Genomic DNA, 17,390 nt, shown 5'->3' with positions numbered 1-17,390 from the left:
TCATTTCTAGCTTTTCATAACCACCATGCTACAAAAGAGCTAAGACTTTTCATGAATTCTGCCTCATTCTTACCCAACTTGTTAAAGTCGCTCCATATAGTAATCCATTCTTGTAGAGAGTTGCATCTGTCATTCGAGACTCTCCGAGAAAGGGGAGAGCCGAACCACACTCTCTTTGCAAAAGAACAATGTAGTAATACATGGGAGGTTGTTTCCTCTTCCAAACCGCATTCTCCACATAATGCATCTACCCCAATATTTTTAGAATTTAAGTTGGTGGTTGTTGCTAGGCATTCATTACATGCTCTCCAAAGAAATTTTATGATTTTTGCCATGTTTTATATTTCCAAATCTCTTACCAATGTTCTTCCCTCAACTCATCCCAACTAATTACCAAAAAACAAAAAAAAAAAAAAAAAACTCATCCCAACTATGAATTTTTGAGGTAGAGGGTATCTTCATTTCCTCCACTTCCTAGTGATGTGCTAGCATTTTATATGCACTCTTCACTGAGAACTTTCCATCTCTACTGTAGCCCCAAACTAAAGCATCTTCACGAGGGAATAAGGCCAACTTGATGTTTAGGAATGCATTTGCTTCTTCCGGAAAGAACCATCTAATAATTTTTGTGTTATTCCATGTTTTTATTTGTTGGTTTATCAAGTCTGCCACTGTTAGAACCCCACACTACTCTTGCTTTGTTGTATAGACTTTGAAGTCCTTGAGAGAGAAGGGATTCAAGGGTCTTTCTATACATCAATGTGATATCCCACACCTATTTTCCAAATTAGCCATTTCTTAAGAACTTCCCTACCTTCCAAGATACTCCTCCATGCCCATGATGAATTATTTTCCAATCGTGCCTTAAAAAAAAATGTATTTGGAAAATAAATCTTTTTGAGAAATTTAGCCCAACTTGCATCGGGTTGTGAGAGAAGTCTCCAAGTAACTTTACTTAGCAAAGCTCTATCATGCATTAGAGGGTCTTTAAAACCTACTCCCCCTTTGGCCTTTTCTTTGCATAATCTTCTCCAAGACTTCCAACGATCTTTTGCCTTTTCCTCTGTCCCTCCCCAAAAAACACCCTCGCAGCCATCTTTCCCCTTGGTATGAATGGAAGTTTGAATGAAGCAATACTTGCAAGTATATTGACTCTTGTTTACAATAGATATATCTTTCACTCCCCCAAAAAAATTAGAAATCAATTACCACTATACATGTATAAAAATGAAAAGAAAATCAAAACAATAAGCCAGCGGTTTCTACTCCATTCGCTGACTAATAACCCAAAGTGAAAATGATATTGTAGCCATCAACAACATTTTACCTTTTTCTTTTTTTGGTAACTCTCCCTTGTCCGGTTTAAATTTTCCGACTCAATTCATGATACAATATATGAAACCAAAAATAGAATCAGTAACATAACCTAAAATCTCAACCGTCCACTCAAAATGAATTTAATTTTTTTTATCTAGCTCCTGCTCGGTTTTCTGTTTTCATCGTATCCTAAGTACCCAACAAGTGAAATAGCTCCTGCCCTTCAAAACACCTACACTCCATCGGATTCACAAATGCTGCCTACAGAATATACGAGAAGCATCAAAATGTGAGGCAATCGCTAGCTTGGACGAATGAAGTCTAGTTTCGAATGCGTCAAAATATGCAAGCGCTTCTATTTGAACTTTTAAGGGGCAAAAGAAATCAATGATCTAACTTTCTATTATTGAATTACCAAAAAAAACAAAAACAAAAAAAAAAAAACTTTCTATTATTGAAGATTGTACATTCATTACAAGTCACAGAAGAAATGGTTACAAACTCAAGCAATATCTACCCAATGCAGCATCAACAGGTGGCAGAATGTCATGTCACTTCCTGAACCAATCAATTTGTGAGCTGCTTTGCTTTTGACGATTATCTGCACAGAGAAAGGAAGAAAAAACTTACAGATGTGCAACACAAGTTTTAAAAACTATATTATTCAAGCAGATTTTAAGAGAAATTATGTATGCATGCATATTGGTCGAACCACATAGCTGCACTAACTCAGCATTATCCCATTTGAATGGGACTGTTGACCACACCAATCTTGTTTCACCAACCAAATCTATCTAAAACCACATGACCAACCATAAATCGTACCCAACAAAAAATCCAAAAAATAATAATACGTAAATAAATAAAAGAATGCAGAGAGGAAACACTGGTATTTAAAAATTAGAATAAAAATAAAATAAAAAGAAGAAGAAGAAGAAGCAGGACTTATGGGGAGACAATAAATAATGCAATTTTGTATGGAGATTATCAAAGACATTAACATTATGCCCTAAAACTTTCACGAGTAATTAGCCGCACCTATAATGCAGCACAACAGAAGTTCCATGGAGAGCCCCCTTTAGGCTGTCTTTGTTATCTCAGAAGCACAAAAGTTCGGAAACCAAGCATTCATGTGCAGGGGGCATTCTTGACCACCAAGTCCCAAGTATATGGCATAATGAAGCTTGCTAGGAAACGCTATTTAATGCATGCAATCAGGAAAACAAACAATTCATGGATTTCTTTTTAATAGCATGAATGTTGCCTGGCCAAGAGCATGGTTTCTCACAAGAGAAGAAAACATACTGTGGTTAGGACATCAGTGATCAAAGAACGCATGAAAAGAAGAGTTGAGATAAATAGTGACACCCCAAGGGTGCCCATCCAATGAAACACGCGTTCAGTAAGCCTTCAATGATTCTTCTCAACCTTAAATTCAGGAAGTGAAACAACTTGAAGAAAGAGGAATTCAGTCAGCTGTTAAAGGTTAAAACTCATCAAAAGCATGTGCATACCAAATGTTTTAACTGCATCATCATGGTTACGGTCTTCTGCTCATTTCTATACACCAAGTTCATCTTCAAGGTAACTGTACTCAAAAGTGAACTCAGTCTTGATCCTCTGGCACCTGTTTATTGGAACATCCAGACAAGTCATGAAAACTAAGAATAACAACATTTAAAGAAAGGTCCCTAGCACTAAGATTAGGAATGTTCATTCATAGTTGCACATATACAAAGCAACAACAGAAAAAAAAAAAAAATACTAGACGGCACATTATGGTTGCAACGCTCCCAAGAATTGCTGAGTACCATGAAAATTCATAAGATGAGAATGGACAATTTATAACACCTCTAGTCACCCACCTATCAGCTCACAGATCTGCTTAACTCTCCACCATGCACTCCTCCAATTGGTAAACAACCTACTGTCAGAGGAACATTCTCCAACTATCAATCTACCATTATAAATCTAATGAACAGGATAATCCACACCCAAAGTAACATTCTTATTTTGGAATTCACCATGAACTTGCGAGAACAAAGCACAAGACACTATTGTCTAAAGTCAATCCCGTAGCATGATTCTTATGTGCCCAATGGGACCCACTCTGGTGTATGAGCACTAGATTGAGCTAGGTTAACGGGCTTGACGCAACTCATTCCATCAGCCTAGGAATTGTTGGAACATTGGTCAAGTACCTGACATTTTGTATCAGATTTGGCACCACGTCAAGGGTTTGAATCCTGGAAAGGCTACCTAGAGTAGAGTGAACTACCAAAAAAAGGGCTACCTGCCACTTGAAACAAAATATATATAAAAAATAAAAAATAAAAGGAGCAATATGCAGCCGCTTGGAGAGGCTACCTACTGCTAGAGTGTGAGCTGCCTAGAGTGAGAGCTGTCGAGGACGACGGCTGGAGAAGCTTGGTGGTATGTTATGCATCTAATGGGGCCCACTAGTGTATGGGCTCCAGATTGGCCAGCCTAGTGTTGGATAGGTTGAAAGGCTTGACTCAACTCATTCCATCAGCTATGAAACTTAGGGTGCATTGGTCAAGTACCTAACATTGATCTATCTATAAACCATTTTGTAGGCCTATAGGAATTGTGATCAGCATCTGCTAAGCTTCACCTCTTTGGGTATGCATCATGATGCAACACAAGCCCAAAGATATGAAACATGCAACTAACCTGTGCCATTCCATTTTTTAATAGACTAATCTACACTGTACCACAAGGGCGCTTTTTCAGTTAAATTGGTCAGTGACCAAGATTGGCAACCATAAAACAGCGCATGATTTGGGCCCAAGTCAGCCCACAAAGCATGCGGCACAAAGGGCTGGCTGAACCCTTGAAGCCAGAGTGGTCTAGTTAGATTCTCTATAATTTTAGGAGTTGGAATCTACTTATTGTTTTTCAATTGAATTAGTGGTTAGTTTAGGATTCCCAGTTAGAATCCCATACCCAATTGGTTTCCTTCTTAGAAAGGAAGTTTACTTTTGCATGTCTTTTGTTTAGGTATTCTAATTAGAAGTCCTCTTTTAGTTATGCGAGTAAAGTCCTAGTATAACAAGGAATTCCACTTCAAATTGAATTCTTTGTCGACTCCTAATTAGTTTTTAGTTTAACTTTCCTTCAATGTAAGGCTATAAATGAGCCACCCCCTTTGTAGTAAATCAGTTATTAAATAAAGCTTGCTTTGAAGGAAGAGATGAAATCTTGGGGTTCCAAGGAGGAACTCCGACGGCTGAGAGTTCTAACATTCCTGCAAATTCCAGATTATATTTTCTTCTCCAACACCAGAGGCAGCCATAGAAGGGTTCAATTTTCTGCAATTCATCAACAGTCCCCTTCTCCGAACCAAGTGCAACCCCAGCCCCCTTCCTTATCTCCCAATCCTTGCGCAACCCTTCCCCCTTTCCCCACTAGCTTGCAGCACCCTCCCCCGTCCCCTAACCCCAGTTTCCCCCTATTCCCAGGCCCCTACCCACATTGCAAGACTCTCCCCTCCCTCTAGGACCTGTGGTTGTTACCCCTCCCCACCATAGACACTTCCCTCTATTCCGCAACCCCATTCTTATATTCCCTTCTTTTTCTTCTTCTCCTTTACTTGCGGCAGATTCTGGAAATTCCAGAATTCATAAAATCCCGAATTGCAGACATCTCTAGCCCTAGTTAAGGTTTCTCATCCAGTCCTTTACCCTAACCCATAGTCGTCAAGGTGACTAAGGCTAGGTGAGGTGATAGAGGACAACAAAAACCAAGGCGCCACGAGGACGCCTTGACCAAAGAATGGCCAGGACACCTAGGCGTTGCATGGGTGACGCTTAAGCGACGCCTTGACAACTGTGCCCTAACCCCATTCTGACCTAGGAACACCATTTCCCTTTCCTACCTTAAATTCATCCCTAACCCTAAAAACCACAACACCACCAAATCTCATAACCCACGTGAAGAATAATTGCTGAAATTAAAAATTAGAATAAACAGAATTGTTCTTCTCAAACCCTAGCTCCAATTTAGCCTGGTTGAACCCTAAGACCTTCCCCTCTTAAACCATAAACTCCCCTATACCTAGCTCCAAGGTTTGGAACTCAAATAAGCCTTAATCGCAGGGTATTTAGTACATTATTAGCTACCGTCCACTATGTTTTGACCTAGAACAGAAGGGTTTTCACCGTAGATCGCCTGGCTGGTTCTTAGAAAGGATCCCATTACTGTCTTCCAGGGTTACATCACCTGGAGGGTCACTCAAAGGTGTAGACCTCACATGCTTTATAAAATACAGAGGACGGATACCCAACCCAAACAAAATTCTAAATTAATTACATAAATTGAGTAGGAATACTTGAATCAACAGATTGTCAAAGAAATAGTAACACCATGACACATACAAATACACAGCTCAAAACACAGATCAATGGCAAAATTCAAAGTCCAATAGAGAAAGGAAGGAAGGAAAGAGTAATCATTCTGAAAAGAAATCTTTGAAAAAATACATATTAACATACCATCCATGTTGTAAGTCATCATTGGCAATGTGAAAGTCAAAGTATACATATGTCCCCTGTTCATATTCATCAGTGGTAACCTTTGGTTCCTCATGCCGTTGAAACCATGTGTTATATTTCCTGTGGAATCTCCACGATTGCTTTTTCAACTCTTTTGCAGCCAAGTATTGCTGATAAGTATTCTGCACATTATCTTCAAGTTAAGCTAAAGCTAAAATAATATTCTCATAACCAATAAAATAGTTAAGCTGAGAGAGAGAGAGAGAGAATCACAAACATTGAACCATTAATAAAGAAAGAAGATGCAACTTTAGGATAGAGAACACACGCTAAAGTCATACTTCAAAAAAATTTTTAAAAATACATTAACAAATTTATCATTTGTGCAATAATACACTTGCTTAAGAAGATGCAACTTTAGGATACAGAACACACGCTGGAGTCCCACACCAAAAAAATTTAAAAAATACATTAACAAATTTATCATTTGTGCAATAATACACTTGCTTAAGTAGAAATCTGTGTGTGACAGAAACATGGCTACATGAGCCCATACTTCTGAAGGTGAAGCATTTTTCTTAGCAACAAAAAAAATCAGGGACACGAGCACACATACCTGTTGATAGTAAAATGCAAAGAACAGGGTATCAGTGCCCAATGTATCCGTACCCAGTCGCTCCCAGAAAGCAGGATTACTGACAATGGGTGCCTGCACCTGCGGATAGCTCGATGGGGTCACTGCAGGGTGTCTCTGTCAGCACAAGAACAATGTTGGAGATTAAGATCATGATTCAAGCTACCAGTCAAATTACACACACACACACACAAAAGAAAGTCTTTTTTTTTAAGGGAAAAAAAGTGTGTGTATATATAAAATGAAATTGCATACCGGAATATAGCTCTTTGGACGTTCCGAGTCTTTGGGCTGGGGAAGCTTGTAGTAAGCAGCCTCAAGCATCTGTAGATTGTATAAAGGATCATGCATCCCCCCAGAATTTGAAGTTGATCCGGTAAGGTTATCACCGATGGCACCAAGATCAGAAACACTTCTTCGACCAATGACACCTAAGCTAACTGAAGGTTGATTGGATTGTAAAGGTTGACCGGGGGAGAGATCAATGTCTCTAGGCACTTGGGCAGGCTCAATCAAAGAGCTAGAACTTCCGGCCTGTAATGCCCAATTAAAGGAACTTACAATTTAAACAACTGAAATATTAAAGGGCAAAAACATCATAAATCATTGGTAAATACAAGTACACACCCAAAAAAAAAAAAGGGATAACGGTAACAGCAGAAGAAAAATGCACTACAAGCACAGAGAAAAGCAGCTACACAACAATTTTTAGTGATCTGATTTGTTGAGATGCAATGTAGTTGGAATAAAAAATTGGGTTTGGGGGCTTTTTCCTAATCCCACAGAAGCAGTTAAATTCACCTTTTAGTTCCTAATAATAAACTTTTGCTTCTATGTACTTTTCTTTTCCGGTAATCAGAACAGATTTACATATATTCATCCATGCAACAATAGAAATAATTACAAAAAATTTAACTTTAAGAAACCCCACAAAACAGGCAAGATATACCCCAGAAATAACATCACCTCGTTTTGGGTTGAGACGTTAGTTATGTCATATAACAGATAATTTGTGATAGAAGGTTCCATAGATTTACTTCAAACAGTATACAGGCATGACTAAATCTAAGGTGACAAGGGAGAAGTAAAGTAGGACTAAAGTGGTATCAAATATATATTTGTTTGATTTACTGCTGTTCTGTATTTCTATTTTGATTTATTGCTGTTTTCTTCATCGTGTGTGGATTTTTCTGGATCCTTCACGGCTCCCATTTTAGAGATACCCGAAGTCCAAATAGGAAAGAGGGGGAAGAGGGATGAGGGAAGTTAAAATTGATCACAGCAAAAGATTAAGCCACAAAATATTTAACTTACAGTTGCATCACCCGAATATGAAGACTTCATATCATCCTCATTCAAGAGATTCTTGTTGATTCCAGAAGTGGTAACAGGTTCGACAATCACCTCATCAGATGCACTCTGCTGTTGCTGGTGGTCCTCATTTTTCAAATGACCAACATCTGCATCGTAAAAAGGAGCATGCTTCCTTTCTTCATGCAAATAAAGGGTACATATTACAACTTACCAGTGAAGGTGTATCAACATACCTGAATCTTTTGGTGCAGGTGAGTTAAGAGCATGCTGAGTAGATTGCTGATGGATAGGATTTGACTGGTGTAAAGAGTTGGATGTAACTGCATTGAGACCTGGAGGTTGAACTCCAAGGCCCATTCCAACTTGAGATTGTAAGGTGGAGTTTTGAGAATTGAACTGCATAGGCTATCAATTGTTTAGTCATGACAGCTAAAGGTGGAGCATTGAAATGAGAATGGTTAATTATCAACACATAATTAATGACACTTACGTGCGCCAAAGCAAATCGTATAGTATTTTATCTTAATACATGTGTTTCTCAAGATAATAATATTACTCCTCTCCAATACATCAAAAAGAAAGAGGAGAAAGGGGGCAAGATGCTACTTGGAGCATCATCAGTACGTACATAGGTTTGTGGAGAAATGTTGTAGTGCTATCCATTTGTTCAAATGGTCCTGGTCATGCTGAAGGCAGGTCTTAAAATGTAATAGAAATGTATTAATTAGAGAGAGATTCCTTTGTCTGAGTGCCATGGAGAACCTTTTGGTTGCTTGGTCTACCACTGGAATTAAAGGCAAAAGCACTCAAACCATAGTTGTCAAAGCGGCAAGGCGATCGGGGCTCCACCTAGGCAATTAGGCGACAAAGCGGCGCCTAGGCGGCAATAAGGCGACCAAAGCGGTTGAGTCAAATTTGTTCAATATAACTATTTTTAAATTACTTTTCAATACAACTACTTTCTATAATAAGCTAAACAAATATTCAATAGTCACATTCATCCAAAAGAAAAAGCATTCAAGAATCATAATTATGAAAAATTATTTTAAAAAAAGAACACAAACATAAGTTCATCTCATCAAACCATGCTTTTCAAAGCGTTCACCTAGGCATTTACTGATTCATTGATTCTTGATGTTGAGTATGGCTCATGCTTCACATTCTATTGCCAACAGGCACGGGATCCTGCTCCCCGGTGAGCGGGCGGGGACTGGGGAGGCCGCCTCGGAGCAAAAAATAGGTTCTATGTCACTTTGGGCCTTGGAATTCCTTTGCAGATTGTGCGCCAATTCGGTTCAAAACAAAGTGGTTGAAAAACCGCTTTGCCGCCTAGGCGCACTGACGCTTTGACAACTATGACTCAAACCAACACTTAGACATCCTATTCAACACACCAGGGAAGTTCAAAGAAACCTCAGGTACAAAGCTATGCTCTGATATGCCATGTCAAGAGCAACTAGATATGGATACATAAACAAATACAAACAGCCCCAAACATCAATGAAAATGACAATGTAGCCATCTTATATAATTTCCCCTTCAATTCTCACTTGTGCATCAATCAAATCACCTCCAGATCAAGGATAAAGACTCAATTACGCTGCCAATCATTTCTATTCGTTAAGGCAATCCCTATCTGTTTCTAGTGTATCTTAAATTTGAAAATGAACTCCTCCCCATTTCTTGTTCCTGTTCAGTGAAATTCCTCTTCAATGCCAGCTTCACTCACGGATAACCAAATATACACCCACATTTAGGTGGCCTTCAGTATCCGTTAATTGTCAAGCTTACCTAGTCTCAGCTTGCCTGATCACTTTTTCCCAATTCCTACTTTAAGAAAAGTGTAACATGAGAACAGAAAAGACACCCATGCGTTACGCAAAACAGTAGACCTAGACAAAAATGAATCCAGAGAACCTAGAATATCAAAAGATTGGTGAAGACAAGGGGGTTCAATCTTAAAACAAACAGCATAAAGCTGAACCCAGCATTAAATTCTGGTACAGGGAGAGGGTTTAAAAGGAAACCCATAGTTTAACACCCTAAAGGAGTGACAGAACCCCTGCTACTGCAGAAATAAGACCTGTCTCGTGCCGCATAACCAAAAGGGAAGGTTTAACCTTTCAACCTTTTCTAGGTTATCACATTCATTTAAAAAAAAAAAAAAAAACAGAGTTAGCAATGATAGGTTAAACTGTATTAATGCATTTCAACAATTTAATTAGCATAGAACCCCCCCCCCCCAAAAAAAAAGAAGGGGTTTTTTTTTTCTTTTTTTTTTCCTTTTTTTTTTGGGGGGGGCATAAATTGAAACAGCAAGATGCGAGATGGGGCTAATGACCTGCTGTAGGAGTGAGTTTTGCGATTGGGCAGAGAACTGCTTATGATTTCCTCCAGCAAGATGAGAGACATTAAGTTGACTTTGCTGCTGGACCTGGTTAAACCGCTGCAAAAACTTCTCTCTTTGATCAGGTGCAATTTCAGTTCTTGCACGAAATTGACCCTGAAATAAAATGGAAAAGATAAAATAAAAAAGAAAGAAGAAGATTTCATCCCTTTCAATTTTGAAACACTCATGCAATAAATTGAGTATTCAATTTCTTTACAGTCACGTCTAGAGAATGAAATTTAAATGTAAACATAAAGAAAGCCATGTGGAATAAAAATAAAAATAAAAAAAGCAAGAATGACATGGGGAGACATTTATCTTCTTATTTCAACAAGGAAAAAATCTATTTCCATCCAACTAGTTTGGGTTCAAATCCCAAGGAAACCCATTATCTTTAAAAAAATATATCCCAAAAAAAAAAAAATCCAATCCTTAATCAATAGTTCACTTTTGACTGAACTTAGTATAGAGCTACTGCATAACATGCTGTGTGATATACGTTGACAGTCACATATAAGCCATGTTATACTGTTGGATAGCAAGCCTTCAGTTATCTTTTTTTCCCCTTATTTATTACATACATAAGTCATGTGCTAGGGAGACCCTGATGATTAGATAAACTGATATTCTACCTTTACCTGACTAAAAGAAAATAATTCAAAGATCAAATTAATTAGTATCAGATATTATTGAAGGACAAGTTTTACAGCCAATTGCTAGAAAACAAGAAATATTTTTTTTGTATTATTTTTCTCTCCTCCCAAGAATTATTCTGATGAGCAGGGTGGTCTGTTTCAGAAAGGAAAGTTACTTTTGATAATATTAGCATAGCTTCAGAGGTCACCAATCCTTGCACCACACAATAAGAAGGGGTCTTAAACCTTGTTGTGAGAAAGCCTTCAATCAAGTGTCTGTTTGGAAAAAAGGGTGGAAAAACAAACAAATATTTCATGACTAATAGAACTCAAAAGCAACTAGGCAATCCAACTGAAACTAGTCGTCAGGCAAAGAAGAGGGCGACGGATAAGATCGAAATAGCTAGCCAAGGAAGGACAGATGGGAGTACGCCTACAATGAATCATCAAAGAAAGTCCTACAAATGAAGACTTGGGCCTACGCAAAAGTGCCAAAATGAAAGGTATCTGTCTGGCAAAAAGGGGGGAAAAACAAACAAAAGTTTCATGACTAAGATTATAGTTTTCTTCTAAAAATCACAATGATGCTTTAAAATCACCAGTGAAGCCTTATTCCTTATTTATATCACTAGCTGAAAAGTAATAAGGTAGGATATACAAAACGAGACCTAGCCTTTCTTAGAAAATAATATAAGATAATCCATCCTCCATAGATTGACATTTCAGGGTTTTTGATGGCCACCTTAATCTCTGCTTTAATAGAATCAGCTGCACCAGATTACCAATAGTTCCTGATAATACTAGCTGAATTGCCCCTCCACTGCTCCACATCCCCAAAAACCCCTCCTAGATCCACTGGTCTTGGATCAAGATTCAGCTTACTAGTATTAGAAAGACATGGGCAGGGCTACAGAAGAAACCAACATCTAAGAAAATAATCAACAGGATTACCCCAGAATGCCTGATTGCCTTCAACGTGGTGGCCCATCAAGTTGCTCTCAAAGTGATGGTCTCAATTATTTGCAGGGATCTCGTTCACCCACCCTCTAGAAACTCTGATGTCCCTTTCTCTCAAATAACCTGATATCCACAAATAAGATGAAGCCACCACACTTACTTGACCCTCTTTTGATGAGCATAAAAAATTTTATTTCTCAACTGGAATTCAGTACTTCATTAAAACTATTTCTCAATCCACAGCAAGGGTATACCAGGTATGATGTAGTCGACTTCCAGGGATCTGCACAAGCCTCTTTGAGAGGCCAGACAAGAAGAAAAGGGTCCAGTTTGGATCTTTGGTTAAGACGTCAGGTAGTATAATACTATAATGTGATGATAATAGCACTAAGGAGAACCAGAAAATGAGAGAGAGAGAAAAGAGAAAGGTAGGATGGATGGAGAAGGCAAGGAAGGTATGTATATTCTATCACACAAGCACCACAGTTAATGAAAATAAAACCAAACAGGATAACAATATAAATTGGAATCTTATCTAGCTAAGCCTAAGTCCAGAACTCCAAATTATAGTAGGAAACTTAAATATAAGCTAATTACAATTAGAAGAGAAATCTAACACACTAATCTAGAAACATAATCCTATGGTGCTGCAGTCCATGGATGACCAAGTGGGACTGTGGGAGTACACTCCTAAAAGATTTAGAATTACTATTTTAGGATAACTATCATCTTTTATCTAAACTATTTGGATAGGTTAAGTAAGAGTAATTTGCTATGTGATTCCACGGATTCTAATCCATTGAATCATGAATCCAATTTTTAATAACCATTTGGTTATTTTGTTAAAGGATTTGCATCAAAATCAAAGATCACATGGAGTTATGAATTTTGCCTAAAAACTAGAATTATTTGAACTTCAAGGTTTGAGGTTAAAGTCCATGTATTCCTCCAAAATGACCATAAGTTTAAAGATAAAAATAATAAATAATAAATAAATAAAAAAGGCACCCTCTAGTTTCCAAGTTGAATCAGTTTCTAGGATCAAGGTTACCAAACAGTTAACTTTATTGGAACTATGATCCTATTGATCCTAATTTCATGGCTTTGAAACTGGAATCAATGCAAGCATCAATGGAATTAACCAACCAAATGCACTATTAAGTTTCCAATCTAGAATAGGTTTCTTTTTTCCAGTTTCATCTTGTATTTATACACATGGATTCTGCTGTTGGAATTTAGGTTGGAAGAACAAATTCAGCTTGTTCTAGTGAAGCCTGAACAGAACAGGCCAGTTGACTGTCATTCCGTTCTCTCTCATATCCTTTCTTTCTCTTCGTCTCCCAGTGAGACCTTCTCCTACCTATCTCTTCTTATCATCTGTTTCAACTAAGTTCCACTCCCTTGTTCTGGTACAAAACAGTCCCTGTTATTGGAGAGTGATCCCCCCAACCACTCTTCTGTTATCATCTTTTTGGGAGGGAACTAAATCAACTGATCGGTGATCCAACTTATGCAACACTATCCCAAGTTCATCTTCTGAACCCTTTTCTGCTGAGGGATTCCCATCAAAATTGTGTTCTAAACCTTCAATTCTTGCTGGTTTCAGTATCAGAGGAGGTGCTTCAGTCTTTTTGCTTTCCTTGGGAAATATTAGATATCACCAAACACACCCCATGGTTCTTTGTTACAACCCACTTGGTACACCAAATTATCCATTGGGAATTTGGTAAAACCCTGATATCTCACAAACCCTTCCATAGCTCTTCCTGTAGTATTCCTTGCTAAGTTACGTCAACACATTAGATTTTTGTAAATTATTTTCTGGTTCAATTAGAAGATTCTGGGCTAACCCTAAATTCTAGGGGTTTATTTCAAAGAATCCTTAACCTTAGAGTTGCGTTACATCAGTAACCCTCTTACGAACCCCGCAGGAAGATTCAGGGCCATCTAACGTCCAACTCAAGTTTCCCCTTCTAATTGGTGCCGGTTCAAACATTTGGATAACTAGAGTTTTAACTCTCCTCATAGGATGGGGATCAAGTGTATATGTATCTGGGTTTAATGGACCATTAGCCAGAATCAAGGCTCATTTCCCTTGTCTGTCATTCTGAATCCACCTATCATCCAAGCTGAAAATGTGGCTCTCCTACCACTGACTGGAAGGCCAGAGGTAGGAAACAATATATTTCCTCACTCAATAGTTCTCACTCTGTGGTTGTTAATAGCATAAATCTCGCCCTCCTTCCTTTATGCCATTATTCTCTGTGGTCGTTAATAGCGTAAATCTCGCCCTCCTTCCTTTATGCCATTATTCTCTTGCCTTATTTTGATTCCAGAAATACTCCAAACAAAAACAATTGCTTCTGTTTGAGTGTTCATTTTGTTTCTATATCAAAGGGACCCTACAGAGTTCATAAAACACTCAATTCTAGATACAAGCTACTTGGTGATCAAATGGACCCATAGTGAAGCTAAATAACATTTTCTGACTAGGACGCAAGTTAGGCAACAAGGTAAACATTGAGACCAAGATTAACTCCAGAGCAGTGGTAAATACATCAGTTAAATTCTCCAAACAAATAAATGAAAAAACTGAACCTCAAGCTAAGAAGGGAGGTAATATCATTCACTAAGGTAGAGAAACATAAATACAACAAATGTGATCTTAGAAAACTAAATAGTGGGTAACAATCTAAATCTATATTTGGAGCTACAATGGCAGATGTATGGAGGAAAAAAATGAAACATGAAAAAAGAATAATAAGCATACCCACCTCATTCTGATTCTGAAATGAACTTCCAGGTCTCCATTGTACCCCGGGAACTACCGAGGGGGAGAAAACTCTCCCACCTATAACTGTAGAGTCACTAACATTACTAGAATCTGATGAACCAGTTCCTTCAGCCTTAGAGACCTGTGGCAAAAGTATTCTGTTACTTAAAGGGGAAACCAGTGGTTGTACAATACCACTACTTCCAATTCTCTCATCTGCCCCTAAAATATTTCTCTTCGCAATTTCAGAGGCAGTAGGAACTGCACCAAGGGCTCCATTGTTGGGGACTGCAGCTCCAGAACTTAAGGGTACACTATTTGATGGTTGGCTGGACATAACACCAGTCACAGGACCTCTACCAATACCCCTTCCCGGTCCAATCTCAGCAAGAGATGGGGAGGATCTTCGGCCTGGAAAGCTTGTATTTTCATCTTCCTTCACGGAGCCCGACAAGTTTATTGGTGATGGAGGAACAGTAGAAACTGAGTTATCCAGGACAGCACGAACAGAACCAGAACCCGGAAGTATTGCTGAAGCAGTCGATCCGACAGCCATTGTACGTGATGAAATATTGCCGCTAACAGGTGCTGAAATAATGCTGCTAACAGCAGCTGATTGATTCCCCGCAGGTGTTGATGAAACAGAACCTACAACACTACTTTTAGAAGGGGGAGTTCTTGGAACAACATCAGAGTTACTGTCCTGAGAAGCTGTCTCTTCAACTTGATCCGGAATGGAGGTAGGCGGTTGAGTAGTAGATGCTAATGGTGCCTAGAAATGAATCATCAAACACAAAAATATGATTAGCAAAGGCAAGAGACCTGGCCAACTTGCAGGCCAGCAGGAGGAACAATTTAAGAACATTAGAGAAACTCCATAAATCAATAATACTTCAACAGTATGCATCAAAAAGGGGTCAAAAAAATAAAATAATAAATTAGATATTAAAAAAAAAAACTCTCAAATTACCGTTCACTTCATGTAATAAATCCAAGTACACAAACAAAAAGTAACATGGCAGAACAGATATACAGAGATATTGAATAAGGAAATAGACACAAACAAGTACAAAAATCATAGTTGTCAAGGTGTCGCCCAAGCGTTGCCTAGGCGCCCTGGCCCTTTTCTATGCAAAGGCACCTGGTGTCGCCTTGTTACCTAGGTGCCTCGTTTGGCGTCGCCTTGGTTTTCTTTGTCCTTTATAGCCTCACCTCGCCTTGAGGGCTTGACAACTATGAATCAGCATGCATGATTGTCATGCAAAGCACACATGGTAACGTAGGACCCCACACCCACCACTGAAGGTCTAGGGTTGCTGCCAAGCACTCTGCGGCTCTGCCAGAAGCATAGGAAAATTTGGGAAGTTTGGGCACTCCTAGTCAAGCCAGTTAGGTCCAGTTGAATTAGGATTGTATTAGGAGTCTAGTCCTACTCTTACCTTGTTGGTTGAGCCAGTCTAAGTTAAGATAAGTAAGACTCCTAATTAAATTAGAAGTCCTCTATTTTGGTTTCAAAGTTGAGCATTAGTAGGAGTTGCTTCATAAAGGCTGCAAATACATAAGGCTTGTAACAAATTAGTTTTGGAAGAACAAAAATATTGGAAAGGAGTTACAGCCAGGGAGAAGGTGTGATTGAGCTGCCTAGGGTTTCTAACTAAGGATGAACCCTATGGCAGCCTTGTGTAGTATTCTCTCATTAGCCTTCATTCCCCAGCCATCTACAATCAGTAAGTGATCATTCCTAACCCCTCCCCATCTCCCACCTCATCGCAACCCCTCTGCTTCCCCTCTCCAAGCCTGCAACACCCCTTCTTCTTGCCTAAAACCCTCTTCTCTATATCTCCCAATTCCCATCTCCAAAATTCCTCCCCTTCTAGGATCATAGTCCATCCCTGTTCAACCCCCCCCCCCGGGGCCCCCATTACCCCTTTAGAGACCGTAGAAACCTGAAATCCATCTTCTTCCTCCAAAACACTAAATTTCATAACTTCCAATCCACATATAGAATCCCCTCCCCTGTTGGAATCATCCTCCCCTCACCAACCCCAGTCTTTGAACCAAGTTACCACCCTAACTGACCCCCGAGAACCTTGAAATCTGAAACCTTAAGTTCCACAATTCTAAATTTGAAAATATCTTGATTTAGAGTTATATTTCTTCAACCCTAGGACTCTAACCCCTAAGCACCCCTAACCAACTGTCCCCTATAAACCCTAGAACAGCCCTTAAATCCCTAACCAAAGGTTGTTGGAAACCCTAATTTGCCTTTTGATTCATCAATTGATCCTGGAAGTTGGCCCTCCTCCTTTGGGTTACAACACATGGAACAAAAGAACGATGAAAATTTTAGCTCTTTTAGGTACTACTCTATACGCAGTACAGTATATATGATGTGAACCAGGACCCAGGGTTTAATTGATTGAGTATTGCCCTAGAACCAAGCTCACTCCAGGATCCTCTTCCCTAAGAAAAAGCGGTCTTCTTAACATGTAATCACCTTTGGTATAGGGTTCTTTTAGCAATAAATAGGTGCTAGGATTAGGATAGGTTTAGGATAGGTTTTGGCCAGGCTTAGGGGTTTAGGGTTTTAGGTTTTCAATCACTAAACCTTGCTATAATTGCAGTTTCAGATCTGTAATTGAAGTTAGTGTTGAGATAAATTAAGCATTGAAAGATTCTAAGGTTAATTGGAAGGGGCTCTAGATTTTAGCTAGGATAGAATTAATTCTGGTATTGTTTTGTAATCTCAAAATTGTTCCCAAAAAATTAGGTTCAGAAAATAGGCGTTCTGGTCGGATTAGGACCCTTGAGGTGTTGGCTAGAGTCAGGGTTTGAGGAGAGGTAGAGAAGGCATAGG

At 38.9% G+C, this 17,390-nt stretch overlaps 1 protein-coding gene across 3 annotated transcripts in view; it reads right to left on the bottom strand.

The window, feature by feature from the left end:
• Positions 1-1,063: 1,063 nt before the first annotated feature.
• The window catches only part of LOC149001279 (transcription regulator NOT2/NOT3/NOT5 family protein), a 36,512-nt gene continuing 20,185 nt past the window's right edge, over positions 1,064-17,390 (bottom strand). The window contains exons 9-17 of one of the 3 annotated variants that reach the window (XM_089137245.1): positions 14,535-15,305; positions 10,121-10,282; positions 8,013-8,175; positions 7,780-7,925; positions 6,721-6,999; positions 6,448-6,582; positions 5,832-6,013; positions 2,832-2,944; positions 1,064-1,918 (exon numbers count right to left, since the gene is read on the bottom strand). In XM_089137245.1, coding sequence (XP_088993371.1) covers positions 2,878-2,944; positions 5,832-6,013; positions 6,448-6,582; positions 6,721-6,999; positions 7,780-7,925; positions 8,013-8,175; positions 10,121-10,282; positions 14,535-15,305 — 1,905 coding nt within the window. In that variant the 3' untranslated portion in view covers positions 1,064-1,918; positions 2,832-2,877. The remainder of the gene's footprint in view (positions 1,919-2,831; positions 2,945-5,831; positions 6,014-6,447; positions 6,583-6,720; positions 7,000-7,779; positions 7,926-8,012; positions 8,176-10,120; positions 10,283-14,534; positions 15,306-17,390) is intronic. The other 2 variants (XM_089137244.1, XM_089137243.1) reach the window with 2 other exon arrangements.

Source organism: Hakea prostrata, chromosome 10 (genome assembly GCF_041222555.1).
Source record: "Hakea prostrata isolate BN-2017 chromosome 10, UWA_Hpros_2, whole genome shotgun sequence".
NCBI lineage: Eukaryota > Viridiplantae > Streptophyta > Magnoliopsida > Proteales > Proteaceae > Hakea > Hakea prostrata.
The sequence above is the reverse complement of the archived record's forward strand: the minus strand, read 5'-3'. Positions and strand labels throughout refer to the sequence as shown.